Source organism: Nomia melanderi, chromosome 1 (genome assembly GCF_051020985.1).
Source record: "Nomia melanderi isolate GNS246 chromosome 1, iyNomMela1, whole genome shotgun sequence".
Taxonomy (NCBI): Eukaryota; Metazoa; Arthropoda; class Insecta; order Hymenoptera; family Halictidae; genus Nomia; species Nomia melanderi.
The window spans coordinates 25,702,307-25,726,900 of NC_134999.1; the positions used below are offsets into that span (position 1 = coordinate 25,702,307).

The 24,594-nt window shown below is 32.2% G+C and overlaps 3 protein-coding genes across 11 annotated transcripts in view; 2 read left to right on the forward strand and 1 right to left on the reverse strand.

Annotated features, from left to right (window-relative positions):
* Positions 1-2,745, reverse strand: part of nAChRalpha6 (nicotinic acetylcholine receptor alpha6) — a 566,449-nt gene extending 563,704 nt beyond the window's left edge. For 2 of the 4 annotated variants that reach the window (XM_076373166.1, XM_076373172.1), the window contains exon 1: positions 1,077-2,745. The gene's annotated coding sequence lies outside the window, so the exon portion shown is untranslated. The remainder of the gene's footprint in view (positions 1-1,076) is intronic. The other 2 variants (XM_076373171.1, XM_076373162.1) reach the window with 1 other exon arrangement.
* A 5,610-nt stretch (positions 2,746-8,355) lies between these two features.
* Tif-IA (RNA polymerase I-specific transcription initiation factor RRN3 homolog Tif-IA) lies at positions 8,356-11,278 on the forward strand. The gene is made up of 8 exons (XM_031983666.2): positions 8,356-8,772; positions 8,992-9,195; positions 9,307-9,526; positions 9,603-9,711; positions 9,790-9,942; positions 10,008-10,490; positions 10,567-10,745; positions 10,829-11,278. Exons 2-8 carry the CDS (start codon positions 8,992-8,994, stop codon positions 11,176-11,178), a joined length of 1,698 nt encoding a protein of 565 aa, XP_031839526.1. The 5' UTR covers positions 8,356-8,772; the 3' UTR covers positions 11,179-11,278.
* A 570-nt stretch (positions 11,279-11,848) lies between these two features.
* LOC116430050 (uncharacterized) lies at positions 11,849-24,326 on the forward strand. 6 transcript variants are annotated; one of them, XM_031983679.2, is made up of 20 exons: positions 11,849-12,043; positions 14,350-14,742; positions 16,358-16,482; positions 16,614-16,780; positions 16,867-17,727; positions 17,810-17,976; positions 18,056-18,119; positions 19,012-19,179; positions 19,502-19,637; positions 20,480-20,683; positions 20,872-21,006; positions 21,093-21,269; positions 21,368-21,519; positions 21,609-21,691; positions 21,780-22,112; positions 22,194-22,461; positions 23,081-23,163; positions 23,233-23,452; positions 23,548-23,981; positions 24,061-24,326. In XM_031983679.2, exons 2-20 carry the CDS (start codon positions 14,501-14,503, stop codon positions 24,188-24,190), a joined length of 4,149 nt encoding a protein of 1,382 aa, XP_031839539.2. In that variant the 5' UTR covers positions 11,849-12,043; positions 14,350-14,500; the 3' UTR covers positions 24,191-24,326. The 6 variants fall into 6 exon arrangements, with proteins under 6 accessions (XP_031839539.2, XP_031839540.2, XP_031839541.2 ...); XM_031983680.2 differs by having other exon boundaries at positions 18,080-18,119; XM_031983681.2 differs by lacking the exon at positions 19,012-19,179.
* Positions 24,327-24,594: the final 268 nt, after the last annotated feature.

The following is a 24,594-nucleotide window of genomic DNA, read 5'->3' on the forward strand; positions in this document are numbered from 1 at the left end:
ACTCATTTCCACTTTTTTTACAAATCTATTTAAAATAACACGTTAATACTTGAGAACATCCATGTATATTATTTTTTACGAACTACTTTCTAAAAATGTGACGTATAATGAATTCTAATAATGAATAGAAGTATGTCATTTTTCAGCTACTAAAACGTGCTTTATACGCTGCTTCTATACCTTTTCGAGAAAACGAATTGAAGAACGAGACAAACGTTTCCGAGTTACTGAAACTACCGGAGAATTAAGTAATTTCAGGATACGGCAATAAAGTTGATTAAACTATTCCTTTCGTGGGCACAGAATGAACTACGTGATACTAGATTCTGTTGATTTACACGGTGATTCTTAGTTTACTATTTCTCTATAAGTGGAAAGGGATTTCGTGTGTTCCCATCGGCAAGACGTGCTCCGACTGAAAACAATTCCTTGTCGTTTCACCATAAACCGTTATCTCAGACTAGCACACATTATTTTCGAGATTAGATTGAGAACTTTATGGAATAATGGAATAAGGAATCTGTATAAAACGTTCATCTTCGAACTATGATAAATTTACTATCAACAAGTACACTATTCTCCAAATTCAAGCTGAGAATTACTATCGCCATAATAATTCACTGATATCCTTAACAACAGTTCTGCTTGTAAAATCGAATAGATGAGATTTCATTTCTGTTTTAGTAACCCTTTAAAATACGTATACGAAAACATGAAGAAATGGAAATGTCCGTGTTCCTGATGTTAAAAGCACTGAATGATATCAGGACAAAGGGAAAATTTGGTTCCTTGCACACTGTGAACAGTAACGAATATTAAGTAACATCACCAATTTAATCATTTCTCCGGAGTTTTACCATGTCAGGCATTTCCACGACTGCATTCCCGAAATATCCCACCGGCAGAAGCAAATACGCCGGATTATATCCGCGGTCGAACCGAAAGAGCAACCGCAAGTCAAAAAAAGTCATGGAACATGGAAATCACATTTCCCACCTACCCATGAAATACGTTCTCGCGGAAACTACGCCCGGAAACTTTCAATACTGATTTCTAACTTGTCAATACGAACGTACCTACGATTGCGTTCAGCGGCTGTCGCCGGGTATCATTTATCAGTAACACCGCAGCGTTGTGGCCTTGTACACGGGCTCGTTTCGAGCCGGCACGGGTAACGCGTATACCGTGGAAAAGTTTTTCGAATCTTTCGGATCCGCTTAGTTCACAGGTGTCCGTATTAGTTATGCGCGTTCGAACCGGGAATACTCCTCTTTTGCCCCAGTGCTGATCCACGAAGCATTCACTCTCCCGGATAAACGGACACACTTCCCTCCCCTCGGAGTTCAAAGCACTTTGTTTCTCTCCCTCGCACTCGGCTGCCTTCACCTTTCGATCTTATCGAAACTCCTCATCGGTGATCCCCCGAAACGCGAGTAGCAAGGAGGATCGCGTGGCAAGGTTCGTCGACCCGCAGCAGCCACCAGCAGCAAAAAATGTTCAATTCCATGAACGAACGGCGTGGCGAGAGAACGAGTCACCGCCGGATCAAAATCGTATTCCAGAAGCTTGCTAGCACCTTGCTCGCACCTTGCCCCGGCACCGTTATCACGCTAGGTCCCGGCCTCTCCGTAGAAGACGGTTATGCTATCGCGATTCTTGGACGCACCACGAGCCTGCGTTCGGCGGCTGATCGGCCTCGTGCATCGTCTTCCTCGTTCCGCTACTGTCCACCGAATCCTCCATCCTTTCGGGTATTAGCACCACCTTCCACCACCTCCGCTGCCTCCTACTTCACTGGGAGCGCAACACGGTGCTGTCCGTATCCAGGCAACTTGGCCAAGCGTGCTGCTCCCACTTGCCAGCGGGCTCCTCTCTCGCATCAGATCCTTTCGACGCACTTCGTTTTTCCTTTCTCGTCCGTGAAAGCGCGACTGCCACCCCCGTGCCCGTGGAGGATCATTCTCGTCGCAGCAGCTGCCGCCGTTCGACCTCCGCCACCCTCTCTTTCCGCCCCTCCGCCCCCGTCAATCACATCCTCGATTCCCGCGGGGGATCGGAACGATGACCCTGGTCCACGCTCGCGTATCACCTCGTCATGGTCCTCGCGCCGCGACGCGGGCTACCGTGCCGTGTTCAGCCGCTTACCCTGTTGCTGCTGCTGGCACCCGCCGCTCACTCTCTCTCCTTCTCTCTCTCTCTCTATCTTTCACTCCCGGTGTCTCGGTCACACTCGGCTCGGTTCGGCTTGGCCTCGATCACTCGGCGGGTTCACGGGGAACGAAGTAGATACACGGGGGCCGATGATCAACGTCGCTCGCCACCGGCCGCTAAACCGAGGATGAAAGTCAAGCCGGTGCGCGGCACTTCGCGACCCGGGGCGGAAACCGTCGGAACGATACCCGGGGCCCTGTTTCGCCTTTCGCGTCGAAAGCACTAGTTCACACGCGACCACGTTGGCGGCGGCGACGACGACGGCGTCTACAAGCAGGCGTAGGCGACTCGCGGTAGACTGAGACAGCGGCCCCGAGAAAAAGGTGAAGCGGACAGAAGCGAGGCGTGTGCGCGGATAGAGCCAAAGGGGCAACAGCTCGGCGGATGGTACGGTGCGCGGGGGAGAGAGAGATCCAGAAAAAGGGAGAGAGCGAGATAGAGCTTAAGAGGGAGAGACTGAGAGAGACGGAGAGAGATGGGGCGAGAAACGGTTGGAGTGCGTAAGGGTGAGAGAGCCAGTGAAAAAGTGTGCAACAGAGAAAGAAAGAGAGGAAGAGAGAAAGAGAGAGAGAGAGAAAGAGATGAAGATGGAAAAGAAGAGGAGAAAACCGCTTCGTTCTGCGATCGGGTACCCAAACGGAACTGAAAATACCCTGAAATGGGAGGCGATCGGGGTCGTGTACGAGCTGCCGGTCGAGCTCTCGCGACTCGCAGCTACCGCCGCGATATAGGCGCGAGGAAGGCTCCCCGAGATGGGTACAACCTACCCTCCTGCCACCACCGTTCCCTCCTCCCCCTTCCCTTATTCCATTCTACATCCCTTCCTTCGCGCGAACCCCTACCCCTTGGCATTCAGTCCCACCACGATTTCGCGGGAAGCTGCGAACTGGACCACCACGCAACTAGCGTCCTCCCCACTCCAGGTTCGGCTACCAGCCGGGCGCCCTGGTGAGACAGAGAAGAAGGATCGGGAAGAGTGGGTGGCCTGGGGTGGAGGGCTCGAGGACACCATCCCCGAAGCCCACCCCACAGATCAATATTCTGCCCACCACCGTGTACCGGAGAACTCTCCACTCTCTCTCACCTCTCTCTTTCTCCGTCACCCGGACTCCGGATCCTCGCGTCTCCCTCTCGGCCACCTCGCGAACCCCCATAGCTCACCACCGTTACCGTGTAACTTTCGAGGTGTGTGCGTGCATCCCTCTTCCGTTACGCGGAGTGTATGGATTTATGCGTGCGACTCGGAAGCACTTTTACATATGTACACAGGCGGTGGTGTACGTTAAGTGCGCCCCGAATATATGTATATATGTATATATGTATTACGTATATATGTATATACGTATATATGTATGTATGTATGTATGTATGTATGTATGTATGTATGTATGTATGTATGTATGTATGTATGTATGTATGTATGTATGTATGTTTGTATGTATGAATGCATGTATGTATGCATGCATGTATGTATGGTATGTTGATTCCGTAGCGACGGTCGCGAACGATGCTTAAAGCATGGTCCAAGTCCACCAAGAGGGATTAGCTGCCCGGCGAGATCCTCGGCCCGGTGTGCTGGATCACGGCGACGCGCCGGCTAACGCGGATGGTATAAGTAGAACGTACTGGGGTGACACGGTTGATGAACCAATCGATCGATTTCGCACCTGTGTGTATTGAACATTAGCGATGATGGCACTAACGAATTACCGATCAACGAGGCTGCTGCTCGAGGGAAGCTATTCCTTGAAAATGCTGGATCGTTAGGACAACGAGCGAGCTTTGTTAGGGGGTTGTTTAATGATTATTTTGTATATGGCGAAAGGGGAAGTACCTACATGGTATTGTGCATGTATGCAAGAACAACGTTTACTTGTTGCACATGAGTGCACATGGAACGAATGGAATTCATTATGGCACACGGAATTTTCGATGATTTCAAGCTGAAATTATAGAAGAGAATGTTCACGGTTGTGTTACAATTAGACGTGATACAATTCGAGGATATTTTATTCATATTATTTATTATTGCATCGGTATCGTAGAAATCTTTGGTTATCGACTGTCATGACGGAACATGATGTTGTTCTACGACGTAAAGGCGCTTCTAGCAGAGTATTTCAAAAATTCTTATATTTTAACAATTTTATTAGGAAATAATATTGTAATATTAAGTGTTGAATATATAAGAAATATTTATAAAATAGTTGCTACATGATGTAATTTTTGAAAATTACATGTTACCATTCTACAATTCCCTTTTTATCGGTAAAGCATTAACAAACATTTGGTCACCGACGAGAGGTAGGATAGACTGAATAACCAATGTAAATTTTTGTCATGCGTTCAGGAGAAACGTGACCTCTTTACCATACCCCTGTCGCTTAGAATAGTACCGACAGTCTATAAGTAAACAAATAAACAAGAAACACTTTCTTTTCTTCAATATTAAATTTTTCTATATGATAAAGTGTCTAATATATGTTTGCTACAGTAGATCTCCGAGTAAAAGCAACTTTATAATACCGTTTTTGACATTAAAAACAGTTGCTTTGACAAAATGGTCATCCGAGGGTTTTTTAAAATTTATTAAATATTTATAATTGATTTATTCTTATTAACTTTGCTTAAATTCTCTTTTTCTGTTAAATTTATATTTTTCTTATTCTTTTTCCTAATATCAAAATATTTATATATTAGTACACCTTTCATTTCTAAAGTTGGATAATTAAATTCTTCATTTCGAGACAATTGACAGTCAATCAAGTCCGTTGGAAAAATCAGAAAATAACATCATGTTTTAGTTAGGATATTCAAGACTCTTTTCCATGTTCGTTGCTCCATCTCTCTCACGTGCACAAGTACTATTTGGGAAAGTGAGGGCAATGGCCATGATGAAATTGTTATTTTTTAAACATGCGAGCGATTAGTAATGGTTAGTGTATCGTGCACGGCGTATTTTCCATATGTGTGTGTGCAATTAGGAAGTGAAAATGCGTCGAAATTTATATAAATAAAATAAACAAGATCAACAAAATCCGAATAAATATTCATTACAATTAGGTAAATATATTCCATAGGTTTATATATTTCAGGTATAGTTACTTACTCAATAGAATATAAATATTAATAAATCAAGAGTTTTTTACTGTCTATTACGTTTCCAAATAAAATAAATGACAATAGAATTATATCAATTTCATTAAATCATTTGTACGAAATACAATATTTTCACAAAGAGCGACAACCATTATCAATCGATTTTAGCAATGAATAAACTAATAAACTAGAGTATGAATGTGTTACCGGGATGTCAGAGGATGTTCCGGGACGTCCTCCCTACTAAGCGCCTTTTACGTTAACTCCACCGGTCACCAAGCTACTGTGCACTCTACAAATTACGTAGTGATTACTTCATGGAAAATAAACTTCAAAATTTTTATGGGACAACATTTCTGGTGGCTCTACTTCCGAAAGTCTCACAAATTTGATGGAACAGAAATTTTACATATAGGTACCTTTTGAAACAATGTTTTCGAGAAAGATTTTTTGCAGTGAGAAAGTTAAAATGAAAAACTGTGCAAAAAGTATTTTACCATTTCAGCTTTTGTTTACACAGAGAAAATATTGACGTAAAGGATTTTTTGAAATTCTAAAGTTAAGATACAAAATTTTGTAAAAACGTTATTACCAATGTAGTGTCTGTTCCTACATTGCCGTTGCAGTATAGGATAGCCCCGGCGCTTCGCGATGCGCATTAGAACAGTTATTTTTTAAACGCCTAGGAATATTGTAGTGGCAGTCGCAAATAAAAGAATAAGTAGCTTTAGATTGGTACAATGGCAAACATTTCTCGCATGACATTTAACTTTCAATAATAATCATCCGCTATAACTGATTACTGGTACCAGCAAGTTGAAGACCTTCAGCCATAAGATTACGTCACCCTTTGTTTCTACAGTGCTGGACAAGTCTATACAAGAAGTCTGGTCAATTGCACTTGACAGTGTATCAAACAGAAGGAGTAATTGAAGGTCCAGGAATAATCGTCCAAGTAAGATTGGCAGCAGAAAATTTGAGAAGGGACGATTACGGGAAGCAACATGGATACTCAGTACGATACAGATATACACAAAACTATTTTCAATATTTATGCTGACGATACTTCAAATTTATGTCCGGCATAGGCTTGGGTTAATTTTTTCACGGAACGAGGGTACAGTAAATGACCACGCATTTACTTTTCAATCGCAACAAATTATTTCAGTAGAAGTATGTGGAACACTCAAATATTTATATTTGAATTCTATTTATTGACAGGTTTGACAGAGCGTGAAGGAAGGAGATTTCGACTTGAAATATATCCGAAGAATCGGAAAGATGAAAACACTCTCGTAGCTCTAATAAAAATACTGTAGAGGTCCCACGTTAGCCAAGCCAACCTGTGGCTCAAAGTGAAGACCGGCAAGAGGACACAGCCACATGCTCCACCCGAGCTTGCAACTCGGCCAATAACAAGGACGTGCCGAAACTGAGCCCCCATAACGATCAGACCCAGCGCTATGAGTGGACGTCTCCCCTTACCCCTCATCAATATTACACAAGAGGCCAGCTTAGCTAATGCGAGATCCCTATAGTACATATAGCTCCTAGAACGGCGATTCAAGCAGACTGTTGGAACGGCTACCTAGATTTAGAAAAATATAGATATATCCACAAAACTGTGAATCATTCGCAGAACTTTGATGGACCTTGCAAACGGTGTAACAGTGTACACGCAAAATGTTAAATCGTTTTGGCAGAGTTTGTGAGATCCATTAAATAAGAGCGTCATAAAGGAAGACCATTTTACGAATATTTATGGAAATATGAAATAAAAAGAAGTGGAGATGATCCCTTCATGCAATTATTAAATGATATAAAATATATATGCGATTCAAAATAATAAAAAAATAATACCAAATACTATTCTAATTGTATTCTACATTTGTCGGCAACGTAGGGAGTGACACTGAAATGGTAAAATACTTCTTTACAAAATTATGCATTTTAATCTTCGCATCGCTTCCCCTTTATCAAACTTTCAGAAGTTTCATCACATTTTCAGTAAAAATTCAGTGTTCATGTTGCATTGTATATTGAAATCGTGAATTATGTTACATATTCTGATGAAAGTCTATACAAAATTTCGAGTATATAGAAAAATTTAATATTAAGACAGAAAAGTAAAAAAGAACCTGTTTTACATTTATTTGTATTTACCTGTACTCTGTTGGTAACACTGTAATAAAAATTTATATTGCATGTCCAATCCATCGTATATCTCGTCAGTAATTATATACATATGTTTTTATCCTACGATGGTTAATGTTTTATGAAATAGTAATAATTGAAATTGAAAGTCAACATACCATACGTTAATATTAACCCTTTCCGGTCGGAACATTCCGAAAGTGGGCTACCCGATTAGTCGTAGCGTTCAGTCGGTAATAAACAAATAAATAGAAATTATAAAATGTTAAACAGTAACATGTTAAACAGTAACATGTTAAACGATATTTTAATAATAATATTAATATAATATAACATTAAACAATAGTTACATAATAAAATAGTCGAAAGAAGAGCCGCTCGATTGATGAAACAGTCGAACTTTAAGTCACGCGAACCCGGCTCCCGTCCTCAACGGCAAAAATGCCTTGCCGGGTCATACCCGGCCTGCGACCGGAAAGGGTTAACTACGTTATTAGAGTACAAATATAGTTCTTATCCAATGTATGGCACGGTTGAATCCGTTTTTAACAGGAAAACATTTGTAACATATTGGTGTAATTGATATGCATAAATAGAAACATTGATGTAAATTAGAATAAGAAATCGATTCTTAACTCACATTATTATCCTGGAATTGTCCAGTCGAGTACATATTTTCCTAAACTATGATCATCGATCACTATTTAAGACAATTATACACAGTTGATTGATATTTAGATATTAACCAAATTTAAATTTCTGTTATAATTAATATAATGGTGTAACATCACTTATTATTTCAAAGTTTTGCAACTATATTCGTAGAACACATTTTCCATACGCGTGCGCATAGAAAATTGGTTCGCGAAAAGCGCTGGACTTCACACGGCTATATTTTTATTTTTTTGATTGAAATAGGTAGAGTATTCCGCCTTTATGCTTATTGGTGGAATTCGCCAGTAAAGCTAACCTGCCAAACCTTAGATGCATCTTTTATTGATTTATTGCTTATATTATCAAAGAAAACATTGTTCATTTTTTTCTGCTTTAAAACTATTTACTTAAATTATTACCACATTTCACCTCTATAAATGTCCTCTTTAGCTCTATGTTAGAAAAATACATTGCATCTTCAGTCTACTCTATGAGTCATTTATGCTTTGACCACATGGACCTGTCGGGCACATGTGGGATATTGTTAAAGAGAATATTTGAGCAATAATACGTTTTCAACATGTAAACGGACACATGATTCCGAATAATCAAGAAATCCAAATACAATAAAGGGATACAGGCATAAGCTTGAAGGTAAATAATATTAGATATTTTTGTTAATTCCTGGCATAACCTCTTTATATTATTGTGTATATGTGTAACAATGTTAAAAAATAATATGAATGATATTTAATTACTTTTGAATATTTTAATCTTAACATAAGTTTCATGAAACAACATTCATTGAAATAAACCCTACTAATTGTTATATTTCATGAAATACATAATTAATATCACATGTCTATTAAACAGATGTCAGTTGTATCATCAAGAGTTAGTAGTGTCTCGTCGATTTTAAAGGCTCCTGGAGTCAGATCGCAATTAATTAGACAATCTAATAGAGTGTATTTTAAGCTTCCAACAAATTTGAAGAATATTATTTATAATTTTGAAAGTGGCAATGGAACTAAAGATTATGAAGATTTAATATGCGTTTTAAGAGATTCAAATATAAAGGTATTTATCGTTAATATTACAAAGATAAAACCATATTTACTATTAATTTAACTTAATTCAACTGAATTAACTCAGTATTATGAACTTAATATTTATTATCTTTAATTACAGGATTCAGACCTAATAGAATTTTTAATGAATGTTAGACAATGTATATCATTATTGAATCCAGTCCATAAATTATTTGTGGAAACACTTTTACAATTAAAGTGGACAAATCGTTCTTTAGAAGTTGCATCTGCTTATAAATCATTTATAGAAGATTTAATTTGTATGCAAATTCATTATGCTAAAAACGTAATCGATAATTTAGTTGAACAATTTAAGCCAGGTATGTTTGGAAGAACTATAATTGTGCAGAGGTTTGTAAAATGTTTTAGTTTTAATAATATTTTTATTTTATATAGATGAGAGTGATGAAACGGAATGGGAAGCTGGAGAATGTAAAGAAGAAGATATCTATAGATTAAATCATATACATGATGTTCTATGCAAAATTTTGAAAATTGTGCCCATGTAAAAACCCATATTTAAATGTTTAATATATATTTAAATAAAATGATAAATTTAATACAAAAAATTATTCTTTTGCAGGTCAAGTAAGCTATTATTACAGTCGCTTAGAGGAAGATTTCCATATATTATTCATGGTACTCATATGCATGAAGTTTATGTTTATGCATTACTTCAGATATTGGAATATGCACCTCAATTAAGATCTGATATTTTGTCTCTAATTATCAATAGGTAACATATTTATATAAAGAGGAACGTTAGAATTTCAATTTGAGAAAACATGTTTTTCATTTTAGGATGATGGTATTGGATGTAAATATACCAAGATTAGAGACAGATAATGAAGACGAAGACTTAATGGATGATAGTAGTGAATGTGACAGTCTAACCGGTAATGAGAATAATGTTGAAGATACTGATATAAAAGAAACAGATAAATTACATCCAATAGCTCATAAATTGGATGTGTGTATGGAACTGATTCTGAAATACATGCATGACTTCTGTTTTGTTGAAGAAGTTTTGCAAATAGAACATTTAAAAAGTCTTTACTATGATTTATTACAAATATTTGAAACAGTAATATTACCTACTCATGCAAGTCAATTTGTGCAGTATATTATACTCTATATTTGTAGTTTTAAAACAGCTGTTGCGGAGGCTTTTATAGATTGGTTGTGGCGTAAAGTCTCAGATCCTAATATACCTTCTGTTACACGGCAATCATCTGTAGGATACATTGCCAGCTTTCTAGTTACCGCAAATTTTATCACAACTGGGTAAGTATTGACTATGTGTAGTATCGAATTTACATATGAATGTGTGTACATAATATACTCGTGTTTTGTCCATTAGGATTGTGAAAGCTGTGCAGCTTAGGCTATGTAAATGGATACATGACTATATTAATATACAAGACCATACAAGTTATATAAACGACGAAAACAAAGATCATTCAGTATTTTATTCAGTTTGTCAAGCATTATTCCTCATAATTACTAAAAGGCATAATGACTATCCTGATTCAAAAAAATGTATGTATAAATCAATTTTCATTACGAGAAATATATCTTTCAAACTTTTTATGTACATTAAAATAATCTTTACTTATTTCTAGATATGTTATATCTACAAGAATTGGATTTAGCAAAAATTATAACTTCCAAATTGAACCCATTGAAGGCTTGTCACCCTGAAATCGTGCACAGTTTTGCAGAGGTTACACGAATGTACCAATTGGCATATTGTTATACTATAATTGAGAATAATACACGAAGTCAACTTCCTATATTTAATAGTCAGAAAACAACAATAGCTACAATTGAAAACTTTCTTCCATTCAATTCTTATATATTACAGCGAAGCGGTCATAAATTGGTTCCTTTGTTTCGTGACAATGTTACTAGTAGTAACGAATATAAGATGTTAACAAAATACAAAGAGGACATTGATTACATGACTGAATAATGTTACTTTACTTAAGTTTTCAAATTCAATATAAATTATATTTTAATGTATTTTCCGTCTATTGGTAAACATCTTTTGAATAAATAACATATTCCTGAAAGTGTGTGTTGTCTTCTTTTGTACCTAACAAGTTTCTAAAAATTTTAAATATTGTACTTTATTATAACAATTAATTCAAAAATGCATGATCATCTTAGCATAATAGTAATGCCTTTTTTATTCAATAAAAATAATCAAAAGTAATGCTAACCAGAAACAAAATGTATTATTTATATGGTTTACATACAAACAAAATAAACGATACGACGGACAAAAATCGGTCAAATTTAAATACGCCGTTAATTATTTAACCTGGTCAAATCTAGTGGATCTTACCGATCTCACTGCATGGAATTCAAATGGTTAATATTTATGGTATGTGTAAATTTTAATAAAACTATACTATTATTGTCAAGATTTACATCGTTTTCATTTATTAAATAAATTTTGTATCCATATGTTTGCTATCTTATTGTTTACAATATTTGTGTGTATATATATTAATAAAATATTTAATAACACAGATGTAAATTATGCCTGGTATTAACATTGACTCATAAATTTTACGCGACAACATACCGAATTTCGCGCCGTTAACGTCTTAGAAAACCGGAGCCGGAAACTACTTCAGTGACGCAGTGGCGTAATCTTTTGCGGTCTATCGGTTGCTTTGCGATTCTTTCACGTAAACGGTAACGTAAAATGGCGAATTGGAATTGTTATTTACTTGCGCGCAGTATAACGAAATAACTTTAGTACTATCTAAGAAGTATTTATTCTTACCGAATTTGGAACTGTATATTTACTTTGTCTTGCACAAACGACGGTAAGTAACATGGTTGTCAGTTAATAAAAAATTTCTAATGTGTGCTCTAGACATCGGTTCATATTCGAGTCGGTAATTTCGCATGTTTTTCATTCAAAATTGTCAATAAAGCCGCTTCGTGTCTCAGTAAACTGCAAATTTATTTAATATTATTTCAGTGTAATTTTTACTGAATATTTCTGTAATTTGAAATAAGGTTATGGTAAAATTCTCAAACGGTTTTATCATCATTTACGTTACACGTTTTAACGTTGAATCATAAATATATTCCATAATTCATAGGAATTAAAAATTTTTTAATTTGTGTGTTTCTGATCTTACTTCTTAACTTTATTTTGTATTGTGTGAGGATTAAAGATCGATTTCTTTCTTCGACTTTTAGGTTATGATTTTGTAAAATTTAAATATTTCCAATTCTTATATTACTATACTAAATTTTAGGTTGCACTATTGTATATTCTATCAATAAAAATACAAGTAAAGGTAATAGAAAAATGATGTATATCTTGTTTAAAAATAAATTATTCTCTAATAGAAAGTATAGCACATGCTATAATGAAAATCTTCATAAACCTTTGGTAGCTTTTTCTTATATCTCATCAGCTGTGATACATTTTTTCTTTTTTTGAATATTATTCCTAATATAAAATGGTGATAAATACGCTATTAATTATTTAAATATGAATAATTATAAAATCGTTTACTTGAGATAAACATTAATAATAATAATATAATTTAAACAATGTATCTTTTTGTAAATTTTATTTACTTAACAAATTTTCTAATGTTTATATATGTTACAAGTATAGTGCATTATCCTTGACCTATTTAATAAATATTTACATGACAACTATTCAAATGCAATTAAATTGACAAAATATAAATAATTTTGTATGCGAATTCCATGTTTAATTATTAGATTGATACACATTTTAAATGGAATTTTTAATAATATCATAGATATTTAATAATTCTATGTATTTGTTCATTGCAAAAGTTTTAAGTATTTTATTGTTAAATACTTGAGTTCAAAAATTACAGGCATTGTAAAAGTAACAAGAATTTGTTTCATATCATATAATTTTGATAAACTTTACTTTCATGTTACTGAAAATCAATATATTTATATTATTCCTCGCAGTTTATAAAAATTTCAACTGATTATAATGTAATTTTTAATTTCTTATTTATGTTTATGTGAGAATATGTATTATATATTCAATAATGGTACATATCTCTTAATATAATGTAGTTACATATAATACTTTCATTTTCTTAAGACTATTTTAATGGTTATGATGGGTAACATCATTTTAAAGTAGATACTTATTTTATGTAATACTGTCCATATTTAAATTATATTATTCGATAATTTCAAAAAATTTTATTCTTTAAAAACTGTTATAATATACTAACTTTTCTATATGGTTTAAAAATTATTATTATCGGTATTATTATTAATATTATTATTATTATTAATTATTCCATCATGCACTTGATATTATAATTTATTAGTACAAAATTTTCCGAAAGTATCAATCTTTGAAGCACATGTACAGCTCTTATATATTTTGATTATGCATAAAATCATACAATGAACTGAAAATTTATGCTTAAACTTATTGATTTATAGTTATAATGCAAATTAGGAATTTGTTATGTAATTTGTAAAAGAAAATCGTTTGTAGGAGACTACTTAAGAAGTTGAATCTTTTACTTTATGTCCGCTTACAAAGAAATGAACGTTTTTAGTATGCTTTATGTGTTTATTGAAACTATATTTGTAAGTTTAATGAAAGTTTGTTTTATTTTTCAAGATATACATATTTCTTTTAAGTACTTCTGATAATATACATGAAATAACATAGAAATTTTATGCCATGAATTTAAAAATGAAAGTTATTTGTAATATACATAATCATGAATAAATATAAAAGTAAGTTACTTTTGCGAATTTGTAAATTTAATATTTAATCGATATAGTTCTTTAATACATCTGTATGATGAATTGGTCTTTTTAGTATATGCAATTTATATTAATTCTATCGTTGAAAGTTTTAGTGTTACCATACTTCCTTTTAATAAAACCATTACATTGATTTTGGTTAAAGTGAATATAATAAAGAATTAAAATTGCGTAATATTAAATAATAATTTTATCTCTTTTATTAGCTTCATTCTCTTTAATTTGTAAGATTTGTTTATACATTTCTATTTCCTTTCTCTTTGGAGTTGTATTATTTGAATTGTAAAATAATGAACGGTGGAAATAGAAATGATAAGTAACTTTAAATTGTTTTTAATAGGTTTTATTGAGCGGATACTAATTCGTCGTTCTACAGATATGATATTGATGGACTGGTGTAATCCTGTATAGTAGTGATATTAATCAATTCGATAGTAATCTGCGTTGACCAACAAAAGATCATATTTGTAAGCAGTTAAGTCTTAAATAATATGGCACAATATTATAATTTTGTGACCAATGCCAGTGGTACATTAACGCTTGAAGAAGTACAGAGAATTTGTTCTCTAGAGGGGCAAAGTGTTCAATTAGTTGTTGAAGACGTAAATAATGGTGGTAATGGTTCTCAGCAATTTTTGACTTGCACCACTGCACCACAAAACAGCGGGCAAGCAATTTTTTCGCAGCAAATTAATTTAGGGAGTCAAATCTCTGCAACGCAATTGGAACAAGGGTAATTTCATTACGCATGTATTTAAACCTTCCGAATATTCAAGTAGCAGTGTAATGTCTATTTACTTTCAATTTTGTATATACGTGTAGTAATATACATTTAGGAGCATAAAAATATTAAATATTCGAGGAAGAAGAAGGGAATATTGGTACGTGGCACTGGTTATTAAAATTAAATATGAATTGTGAAGCATGTTAAAAATCTATACTTTCTACATATATATATGTATATATATATATATGTATATATTGTTTTTTTATTCTTAGGAAATATATTTTATTATGTCATATATAACCACAATTACATGACACTTAAACATTAAGTACTTAATTGGAATTACAATCTTATAAACAGGCATATAAAATTTCATGTATATAAAAATATGTTTTGAACATAAGTCAACTTTACATTTGATGGCTATGGTAAAAATGATATTTAAATTGTGTAATAATCATAATAAGCAATTTTAAATATTATAACACTATATATGAAAATATAACACTCTTTTAAAGAACACTTCTTAAGGTAGTCTTCTAATTGTGTATGAAAATACATAGGATAGTACTTAAATTGCAAATATGTATACACCACACATTTTTATTAATGACGATCCTTGTGCAATCACAACAGTATCAGCTTTTGTGCTATTAAACATCTGGTTTTAAATGTGTTATCATGTCACATGTACATGTGTGCCTCAAAGAAGCTTTCTATCACTATTCTTATTTCTTTGTCTAATCATTAAACATTATATTTTAGTAACTTGAAAAACTACAGTATGAGCTATAAATATAAAATGTGGGCATATCATGTGAAATATAACATTTATTTCAGAAAGTGAACACACGCTAATACGAGCGCAGTAATGTTTTTATTGAAAATGCATTCAATATGTATCAGTTGCTCCACATATATTATAACAATTGATAATTATGAAAAATATAAAGTATTTATAGAAACAAAAATATTATCTACACTGACAAGCGAGTTATTTTTGTTTATTATTGTTCTATTTATTATGTTTACGAATTCTTTTATTTTATGTTGATTGGGTCCTAATTAAATATTATACTGTTAGACCTTTTTTTCAATTGTATGTGCTTTTGTAAACATATAAAATTTATATAATACTATTTAAAATATAATAGTTGTGCCGAAGGAAATATATTACTCGCATATTTTATTTTTGTAATATTTTCAAATGGAATATAAGAAATGTATTTGTATAAAAATTTAAATTTCACAGTTTTTATTACAGTGAAAGTATATTTTATTAAAATCGAATTAGATATGTACCAATGCACCCTTTTTTCCTCGGTATTTTTATTTGTAATAATAATATTTGGTAACTAAATTTTATGTTTATTTATATATTATGTATATTTAATACAATTACTATGTTATATTTATTTTAATATAAGAAATAAATCAAAAATAAATTTGAGAATAGAATTTAAAGATAATAAAACATAGATAATACAAGATAATAATACATCATAAAATTTACTTGTGTGTATTAAGTAATGGATATTATTGGAGAACTATATCAAGTAATTTAATATTACCTTAAAATTACAATATAGTATTATTTTGAAAGTTTAATGTTTTGTTTCAGACAAAACCTTTTTATAATCAAAACAAATGCAAATGATTTAAATTCATCTCAAAGTGCTTTGAAAACTACAGCAGTGAATTCTAGTACTATTAGTGGGAATATTGTAAATATTGTGGATAATAAAGGTAAGATTTTCCAAATTGAAATTCACATTATATTGTTTAATTACATTTAAAGAGGTCAGATTTTCGTTTAATAGCAAAGCATAGAATATCACCAAAAGATAATTTATTAAAAAAGAATTATCATATTTTAGGTTCTAAGGCTTTAGTAGGTTCTAATAATGATGGACAACAAATACAATGGATAAAAATGCAGGAAAATAATGTTTCGCTAAATACAGTTTCAAAACAAAATACATTAATATCAGAAAAAACTCAGACTGCCAATTTAAATGAAAATCAAAATAATACTTCCCCTCAAGTAAATATATACATTACATATACTTATTAAATGTCACATTCTTTTCATATCATATTAAATTCAGTAACGAATGTGTGTATTTCTAGGCTCTTGTTCATGGACATTGCGAATTGCCATCATTAAATACTGCAATTGTAAAGAGGAAACCACTTAGGTCGTATCAAAATAGAAATCGTCATTCAACAAATAGTATACAAACTGGTTCCTCGTCTACTCTTAATAGGGTAAATGTAACAACTAATATTGGGACTCCAATACAAAACGCAAATGTGTCAAATGTCAGAGCATCTTTACCTTCATTCTGTAATAAATCAGTTAGTGCTGTTGGACAAAATGTGACCCCAATTCCAACACAAATACATAATTCTTCTAATACAATTCATACAAGACCCCAAACTCCTGCATTAATGCAAAAAAATTCTTTAAAACCTCCACAATCTAAAATGGAGCAAACGGCAAGATTAAAGCAAATGCAGAATGATCAAAGATTACAAGGAAATAACGTGCAACGATTATCGAATACTACTTCACAATTAGCTCAAGGTACATTAAATACACAACGGCAACAAGGAACTATGCATACAGCACATCAAAGACAACAGTCATCAACGCAATTTCAAAAACAATCGACTTTAACACAACAATCATCTCTTACATCCCCTTCTCAAAACGTACAAAGTATGGATGTCGAATCATCAGAATCCTCGGCAGGTTTAGAACAAACGAATCAGCAAAATGTTCCATCACAAACTGATTCGGAAAATAGCTCATCTGAAAGTATCGCCTATCTTCAACAAGTTATCGATAATCCGACAAATACCATAGTTCAACATCAAATACAAGGCAACACTGCAAAAATGTTAGTGACTTTTGCCAATGGTGAACAGAGATTAATTACGTTTGATATACCAAATGAGGATTGTACGGTTCAAGACTTATTGGAGCAGGTATTTTGACTGTTATTGTATTAATTGTTATTGAGGAAAGTTTTATAGAAGCGTTTAAAATAATAAATATACATAATTTTAGGCAAATATCATATTCTGTGGATCAACACAGGTTTCTTTAGTTTCTGATCCTACTTTGGGTATAAATTATATTGTGGATACAAGGCCCTCTGCAACTGCTGCACATGACACAACTGAAAATGATAGCTCACACGATAACTCAAATGTTAATTTAGATAATTCCCACAGGTAGGCTCCTTATTAAACTGTTAAGAAATAAAATTGCATGATCTAAACATTTACATTTATATTCTTATTATTTAATAAGGTACATTATTATTAAATGTTTCAGTTCACCAGACGAGAATAGCAACCCTATTCAACAACACGAGGTAAGTTGATAAAATACATGTATAATCTATTTTTAAATTATATTATTTTATGTTGAACATTTTGAAATTTTATTTCATATTTTGTATATGATGTATTAGGATGTACAGGTATAATTTCAAGTGTAAATGTACTATACACAAGTTATGAAAGTTGTTCATATAAATATATATACATATATACATATATATAAAACATGCTTAATGTATTTTAAAGAAAAAATTTCTCCGTCACTAAAATAATGTATAAACTGTTTCCATTTTCGTACAAAAATCTTTATATTAAAATATATAATAAATAGACAGTTTTCTAAAATTATATTTTGACAAATGGATGGTCATAATTTGTGAATAATAAATTATCTGAATAAAGTAATATCTTCGTACGTCTGTAAAACATGATATTTAATCATGTCTACACGAATTAAAAAATCATATTAACAAATAAATAAGATTGTCATGATAAAAATAGAACTATTATCTCAAAAATTAAGTATAATGTAAAAAGTGCTTATATTGCTGCTGCTGGTGTTACAATACATTTAATTTTTTCTTATTATTACCACACACATTGATACAAAGAATATTAACATATAAAAATAATATACTGAAAATTTAATTTCATCTGGTAGATAATGTTTGCATATTCAATATTATTTGGTTTATTTAATAAACTTTATACTTACTAAGTGTTAAAAATATTAAAATGACGTCATAATTACATAAAAATTAATATATATTTCATATTACAATAATAAAGTATTTATGAATAATTTTTGTTTATCTTATAATTCGTATATTCTTTTTTTTTACATAATATTGTTTTAAAATGAAAACTTATAATATGATAACGTATTCATAAACCTTATCTACACTAAGTTTTGTATGGAATTAGGAGCCTATATACTTTGAGGGAATGCTTGCTGTCTGTTCACACTGTGGCATCAGTTCAATCGACTTCAACCGGTGTTTACGGTGTAAAAGAAAATTACCCAAGGATGTGAAGTCTATACCTATAACAATGGGTATACATGAAAAGAAGGAGACCATACTATCTGTTGATGTAAGATCTGTAAAATGATAGAATACTGCTCTACTAATTAGTACTCGTATTCTTTGATCCACATAAATGGTGATATATAATGATAAATATAAAAGTCCCGAAAAATTTAAAACACTAATACACAGAAAGATAAAAATTTGTACATACTAAAACATATACAACAATTTATTAAAACATTGGCGTAGTAATATTTCTGGATAAATTAGAAACAAGTTTGAATAAACATTACTAAATTTTATTTTAGTTTTATTTTTATTTGTCATGTAAATCAATCGTAATACATTTTAGCTTGTAAGCGTACCTTACTGTATTATATTTTCAGACGTTTTATAAAAAAAACAATGAAAGAAACTCATCAGCAAAATTGGAAAAATTGGAACGGGACGGGTCTGTCTATAAACGTGGAAGGGGAAGAGGAAGAGGTGCTTCAAGACCAAAGCCTATTCATAAAGAGCCAGGTACAGAAATAAAAAGTAACTTTACTCTGAACTTCAACGCATTTGATATAATTGAAGTACGACAGTTTGTTGTACACTAATAAAAGTGGTTCAACTTTAAAAAATAAGATATAATATAAATATTTTCTTACATGTTACTAAAGGAATTTTCATGATCATTAAATTTTTCTTAATTGGATATTTCTTTCAATACTTGAACTAAATATGATCATTATTTATAAAATGCAAGAAAATACACTTAATTTATAACAAATTATATTAAAAATAAGTTTTTATAAAATATAAATTCTTTATATCAAAAAATTACATGAACATGGTGTCTATACCTGATCCTTCATTTATGCGAAAATCTGTTCCGCGTAGATCCATTTTACTCGAATGAAAATCGCGTAAATAGAGTTTGTCGGTACAAGAAAAAACAAAATATTGGAGGGAAAAGCTGATGTAAGTTTTAGAAATATATATTTATTTCACATAGCCAAACAACAGAAATAGTAATAATGATATTTCAGAAAACGAATGTATTTATTCAGTGTTACTAAATTCATATCGCTTATAAAAACTACCGCGTAGATAGTGTTATAATTTATCGCGTAAAAAAAGTTCGCGTAAATCGGGGGCCAGGTATACATTTAAAAAAATGTAGAATTCGACTTGAAAGTAAACTTAATAACATTGGTAATCGATAAATAATGGAGGAGAAATGTATTTTAGTAGTGTTTTAATAATTTAGGGTGGTACCTTTTGTTACCATTTTTAATTCAAATACTTAAGCATACCACGGGTATACAAATGTATTACTTGTAATTTTCTTTATCTTATACATAACATTTATTATGTAGAATGTTTAACAATTTCATCGGATGAAGAAGAGGAAGGCAAATCTAAGACATTGGAGGGCTCTAATAACAGTACATTTTCACATATTGCAAGTAATAGTTTTACTGAAGAAATGGACACCATTCTTGAAAAGGAACCAGTAATTACAAACAATTCTATTTCTAGCACAAGTTCTGATTATTCTATGGAGAGTGAAGATATAAAAGGTAATTACTAAAAATTACTCATTTTAATTGCATTATATGATGCATGAAAAACATTAATTAAGTTATATTCATGCCCATGTTTATGTCATCTATAAAAGAATAATTTTCATAATTAACATAATTTTGAATGAAATGAATTGTTTCAATTAATACAGAAGGATAGAAAATAAAGTATAACATTATTTCAGATAATTCTGTTCCATCACCTCATACTTCTTTGGTGTGTCGGACAGTAAGGATAGGATCTTATAAATATATTCCTCGGGAAAGGGTATTAATCTCCCAAAATGGAGTAAGATTTGGGGTTCCTTTGTTGGAGGATGGTAAATTCAATTTCATTAATGGCTGTGAAAACTAATTCATGATAATTTAATAACACGTACGTTTATATATTACAAATCTTTTCTAGATAAAACCTTTGTAACGTTAGAAGTTAAATTACAAGATCTTGTCAAAGTACTAATTCATTTTGGAAAATCAATGCCAGTGCTTTTCTTTTATACCTCTACTAATACTGGAGCCATGATTCGTGAATTATTAGGGATGCAGGATCCCAAAGGACCATATTACGATCCTGCAGGAAAAGGTACCAAATTCGAATTAATACATAAATTATATTTTAAATTAGAAAATAAAAGTGGAAGAATTCATCATTTTTTTTTGTGTCTTTTCTTTTTAATACAGATCACACTCATAAGCGGATAACTTTACTGCCTGAGAAATTAACTGAGGAAGCAAAAGTTGTGCTTAAAAATTTGTTCTCGCGGAGACGGTTATTAGAAGAGTTGAGTTCGAAAGAGGCAAATGATATTCTTGTCCGAGCATCACCAAAAGATGTACGTAATACGAATTACAGAAAAAACATTCTCATGAATTTGTAGTTTTTAAATAAAAATTTTACGTTGTGACTTTAATCTTTTCGCAGAGTTTACAAATTCAAAGTTTATCGAAGAAAGATAATCCAGCGTCTTCAATGAATAATTCTAACATTAATGGCGGGATACAAACGTGAGAAAAACTTACTTTTTTTTTACTGCTTATATATTGTTTTTGAGTACAAAAAGTATATTAATTTATCATGAATTGTTGTTTTCAGATTAACTGTATATCCTCCGCCACCTGCGAAGGGTGGGATAGCCATTAACACTGAAGATTATTTATGTCTTGGTGAAGACCAATTTTTAAACGATGTAATTATAGACTTCTATTTAAAATACTTAACATTAGAAGTCTTGTCGGAAAGTGACCAGCAAAGAACACATGTATTTAGTTCATACTTTTATAAACGATTAACAAGTCCACATACACAGGCTGCTGAGAGTAATGTTCCACTCTCAGCCGCTGCAAACAGACATGCAAGAGTACAAAAGTGGTCAAAAAACGTGAATATATTTGAAAAGGATTTTGTTATAATTCCTATAAACGAACAGTGAGTTTTTATGAAATCACGTATTATTCTTATTACTCATTTATTTCTTCAATTGTCTTTTACATGAATTATATGTTACAGCGCCCACTGGTTTTTGGCTATTATTTGTTTTCCTGGATTGGTGGGTGAAGTGTCTGCAAATCGTACTCATTCCGAGGAGAATGATGTCCGTAAGACTGTACAAAGAAGTAAAAAACTGAAAGAGGTGAAACTTCAAGCTGTTACGATTGGAAGCACCACTTTGGCACCTGTCACGGCTACTATAACTATAGATCAACCTGACGATGGTTCGGAGAGGGATGAAGCAGAAGGCGATGATGAAGAAATGGAAATGGATAGCGAGGAAGATGTAAGTTCACATCTATTACATTAAGTCATGTAATATGAAATGTCTGATTTTTCTCACTCATAAGTGTTTGTATTACTGTTGCTGTTATTCCCTTGTTTTTCATATAACCTCTTAAACATTACCGAATATCAGCGTAACTTTTTCCAAAAAGTTTTTCCGAATTATGTATAATAACTATTTCTTGTATTGTTTTCATTTGTTACACGAATTCAAACTTGGAAATAATACTGCGAAAACTGCTCAAAAAATATGAACAAAGCATTTGAGGACAATACTGTGAATGAAAGAATAGTGTAGCGTTGATTTGCAAAATTTCGTTTCGGTGATGTTTCTTTGCAAAATGAGTCCCGTGGTAAAACCAAAACAGTAGTTTATAACCATGTCTTTAAAATTTATTAATTTCAAATATTTAGGATTTTTCAAAAAAGTAATATATTCATTAAAAACGCGTTGGCAGAAGTTTATCGAATCAAATAGAGCATATTTTGATTGAATAAATGTCTTTTAGAATATTAAATAAAGTTTTGTCCGCAAAATCCGACATTTCATATTACATAATACCACGAATAGTGAACAAATTTGATGTGACAAAGTATATAATCCTTGATGTTTCATTCAGGAGGAGTCTGAAACTACAGAAGATAAAAGCCACCTACCAAAAATAGAGCAGAATGTGCCACAAGATAAGAATACTGTTAAAGTGTAAGTATTTTGTTTATATTAACAAGTTTTACCAAGTATCGTGTACAATTTTGTTTTTATCGTTTACAGACCGTGCATATTAATATTTGATTCTCTTGCGGGAGCAAGTAGAGCACGAGTGGTAGCTACGTTAAGAGATTACTTGAGCTGCGAATATGTCGCAAAAATGGGAAGTGAAAAAGTATTTTCGAAGGATACTATTAAAGGGGCGTCGTTAAAAGTTCCTCAGCAATCAAATTTTACTGATTGCGGCTTATATGTATTACAATATGTGGAGAGCTTCTTTAAAGTAAGATTATATCAAAATGATTTCTTTTTACTATTTATTAAATTCTTTTTATTATTAGTCATCAAATGAAATGTTTATACGTAATCTCTTTTCAGAATCCCATAAAAGATTATACATTACCAATTAAGACATTGAAAAACTGGTTTCAAGAAATAACCGTGACACGAAAAAGAGAAGAATTATCAAAGCTATTAATTGCATTAATGAATGCAACGAAAGGAGATAAAAATATTACTATTCCTGTTGTAAACTTTCCTACGCAAGATGGTAAATTGAAAAATAAGGCTGAAAACCACGTGGATATAAAGTCGATAAAGTCAGATGTAGAAGATAAAAAAAAGTCTACAGTAGATGGCGAGAATCGCATTAGTAACAATATGCCAAATCAAACAGAAAATAATGAACCAACTAACGAAATACTTAATAGGACTACTTATCAGATCATTCCTTATTCTCCATGTACAAGTTCCAGTTCGACTGAAAGTAATTCAACAGAGATGTTAACAGATTCAAAAACTTCTCTTCCGAGGTACATATAATGATATAATTCAATTGACATTTTTTTAATGTTACATACCAATAAAATATATATAAATTTATATTTTTAGATCGTCAAGTGAAACAATGTCGTATCTAAAATCGAAGCGAATTCCCAGGTTAATGTTAAAAACAGAGAATCAAGACGATCCCCAAGCGGCCAAAAAGCACAAAGGAGAGTCTTTTGATTCTTGTAAATAAAGTTTACTTTCTTTTTTATAATGATAAAAATTGAAGTTAATCCACATTCATAAACAAACATGGAATCATTTACTTATGTAATAAATGTAGTTAATACTTCATAAAACGAATAAAAACATCCAATCATAACTGTGTACATATGTATTTCAAACTTTCTTTATAATTAAGAACAAGTTTAGAACTTTTATTTTAGATCAATGCATTCGGAAATTGTATCGAAGGTGCACGTTTGTTTTACACTTATTTAAAAATTATTATCGAATGGATAAAAGGACATAGTTTCTAAGTGGGTTAAGAATATGCCTTGCCTTTCGATAATGAAATGACTTCATCTTGTTACAATGTGGGCCAATCAACTTTATTAAGGATCTTAGTATTGGTATATCGAACTCACTACTTTTGTG

Excerpts from the sequence above, each read along its gene's own strand:
- Tif-IA (XM_031983666.2), top strand. The coding sequence starts at position 8,992 with ATGTCAGTTGTATCATCAAGAGTTAGTAGTGTCTCGTCGATTTTAAAG. Across the intron at positions 9,196-9,306 it reads TAAGAGATTCAAATATAAAG|GATTCAGACCTAATAGAATT; the intron begins GTATTTATCGTT and ends CTTTAATTACAG. Across the intron at positions 9,527-9,602 it reads AGTTGAACAATTTAAGCCAG|ATGAGAGTGATGAAACGGAA; the intron begins GTATGTTTGGAA and ends TATTTTATATAG.
- LOC116430050 (XM_031983679.2), top strand. The coding sequence starts at position 14,501 with ATGGCACAATATTATAATTTTGTGACCAATGCCAGTGGTACATTAACG. Across the intron at positions 16,483-16,613 it reads AAATATTGTGGATAATAAAG|GTTCTAAGGCTTTAGTAGGT; the intron begins GTAAGATTTTCC and ends ATCATATTTTAG. Across the intron at positions 17,977-18,055 it reads AATTTAGATAATTCCCACAG|GTACATTATTATTAAATGTT; the intron begins GTAGGCTCCTTA and ends TTATTTAATAAG.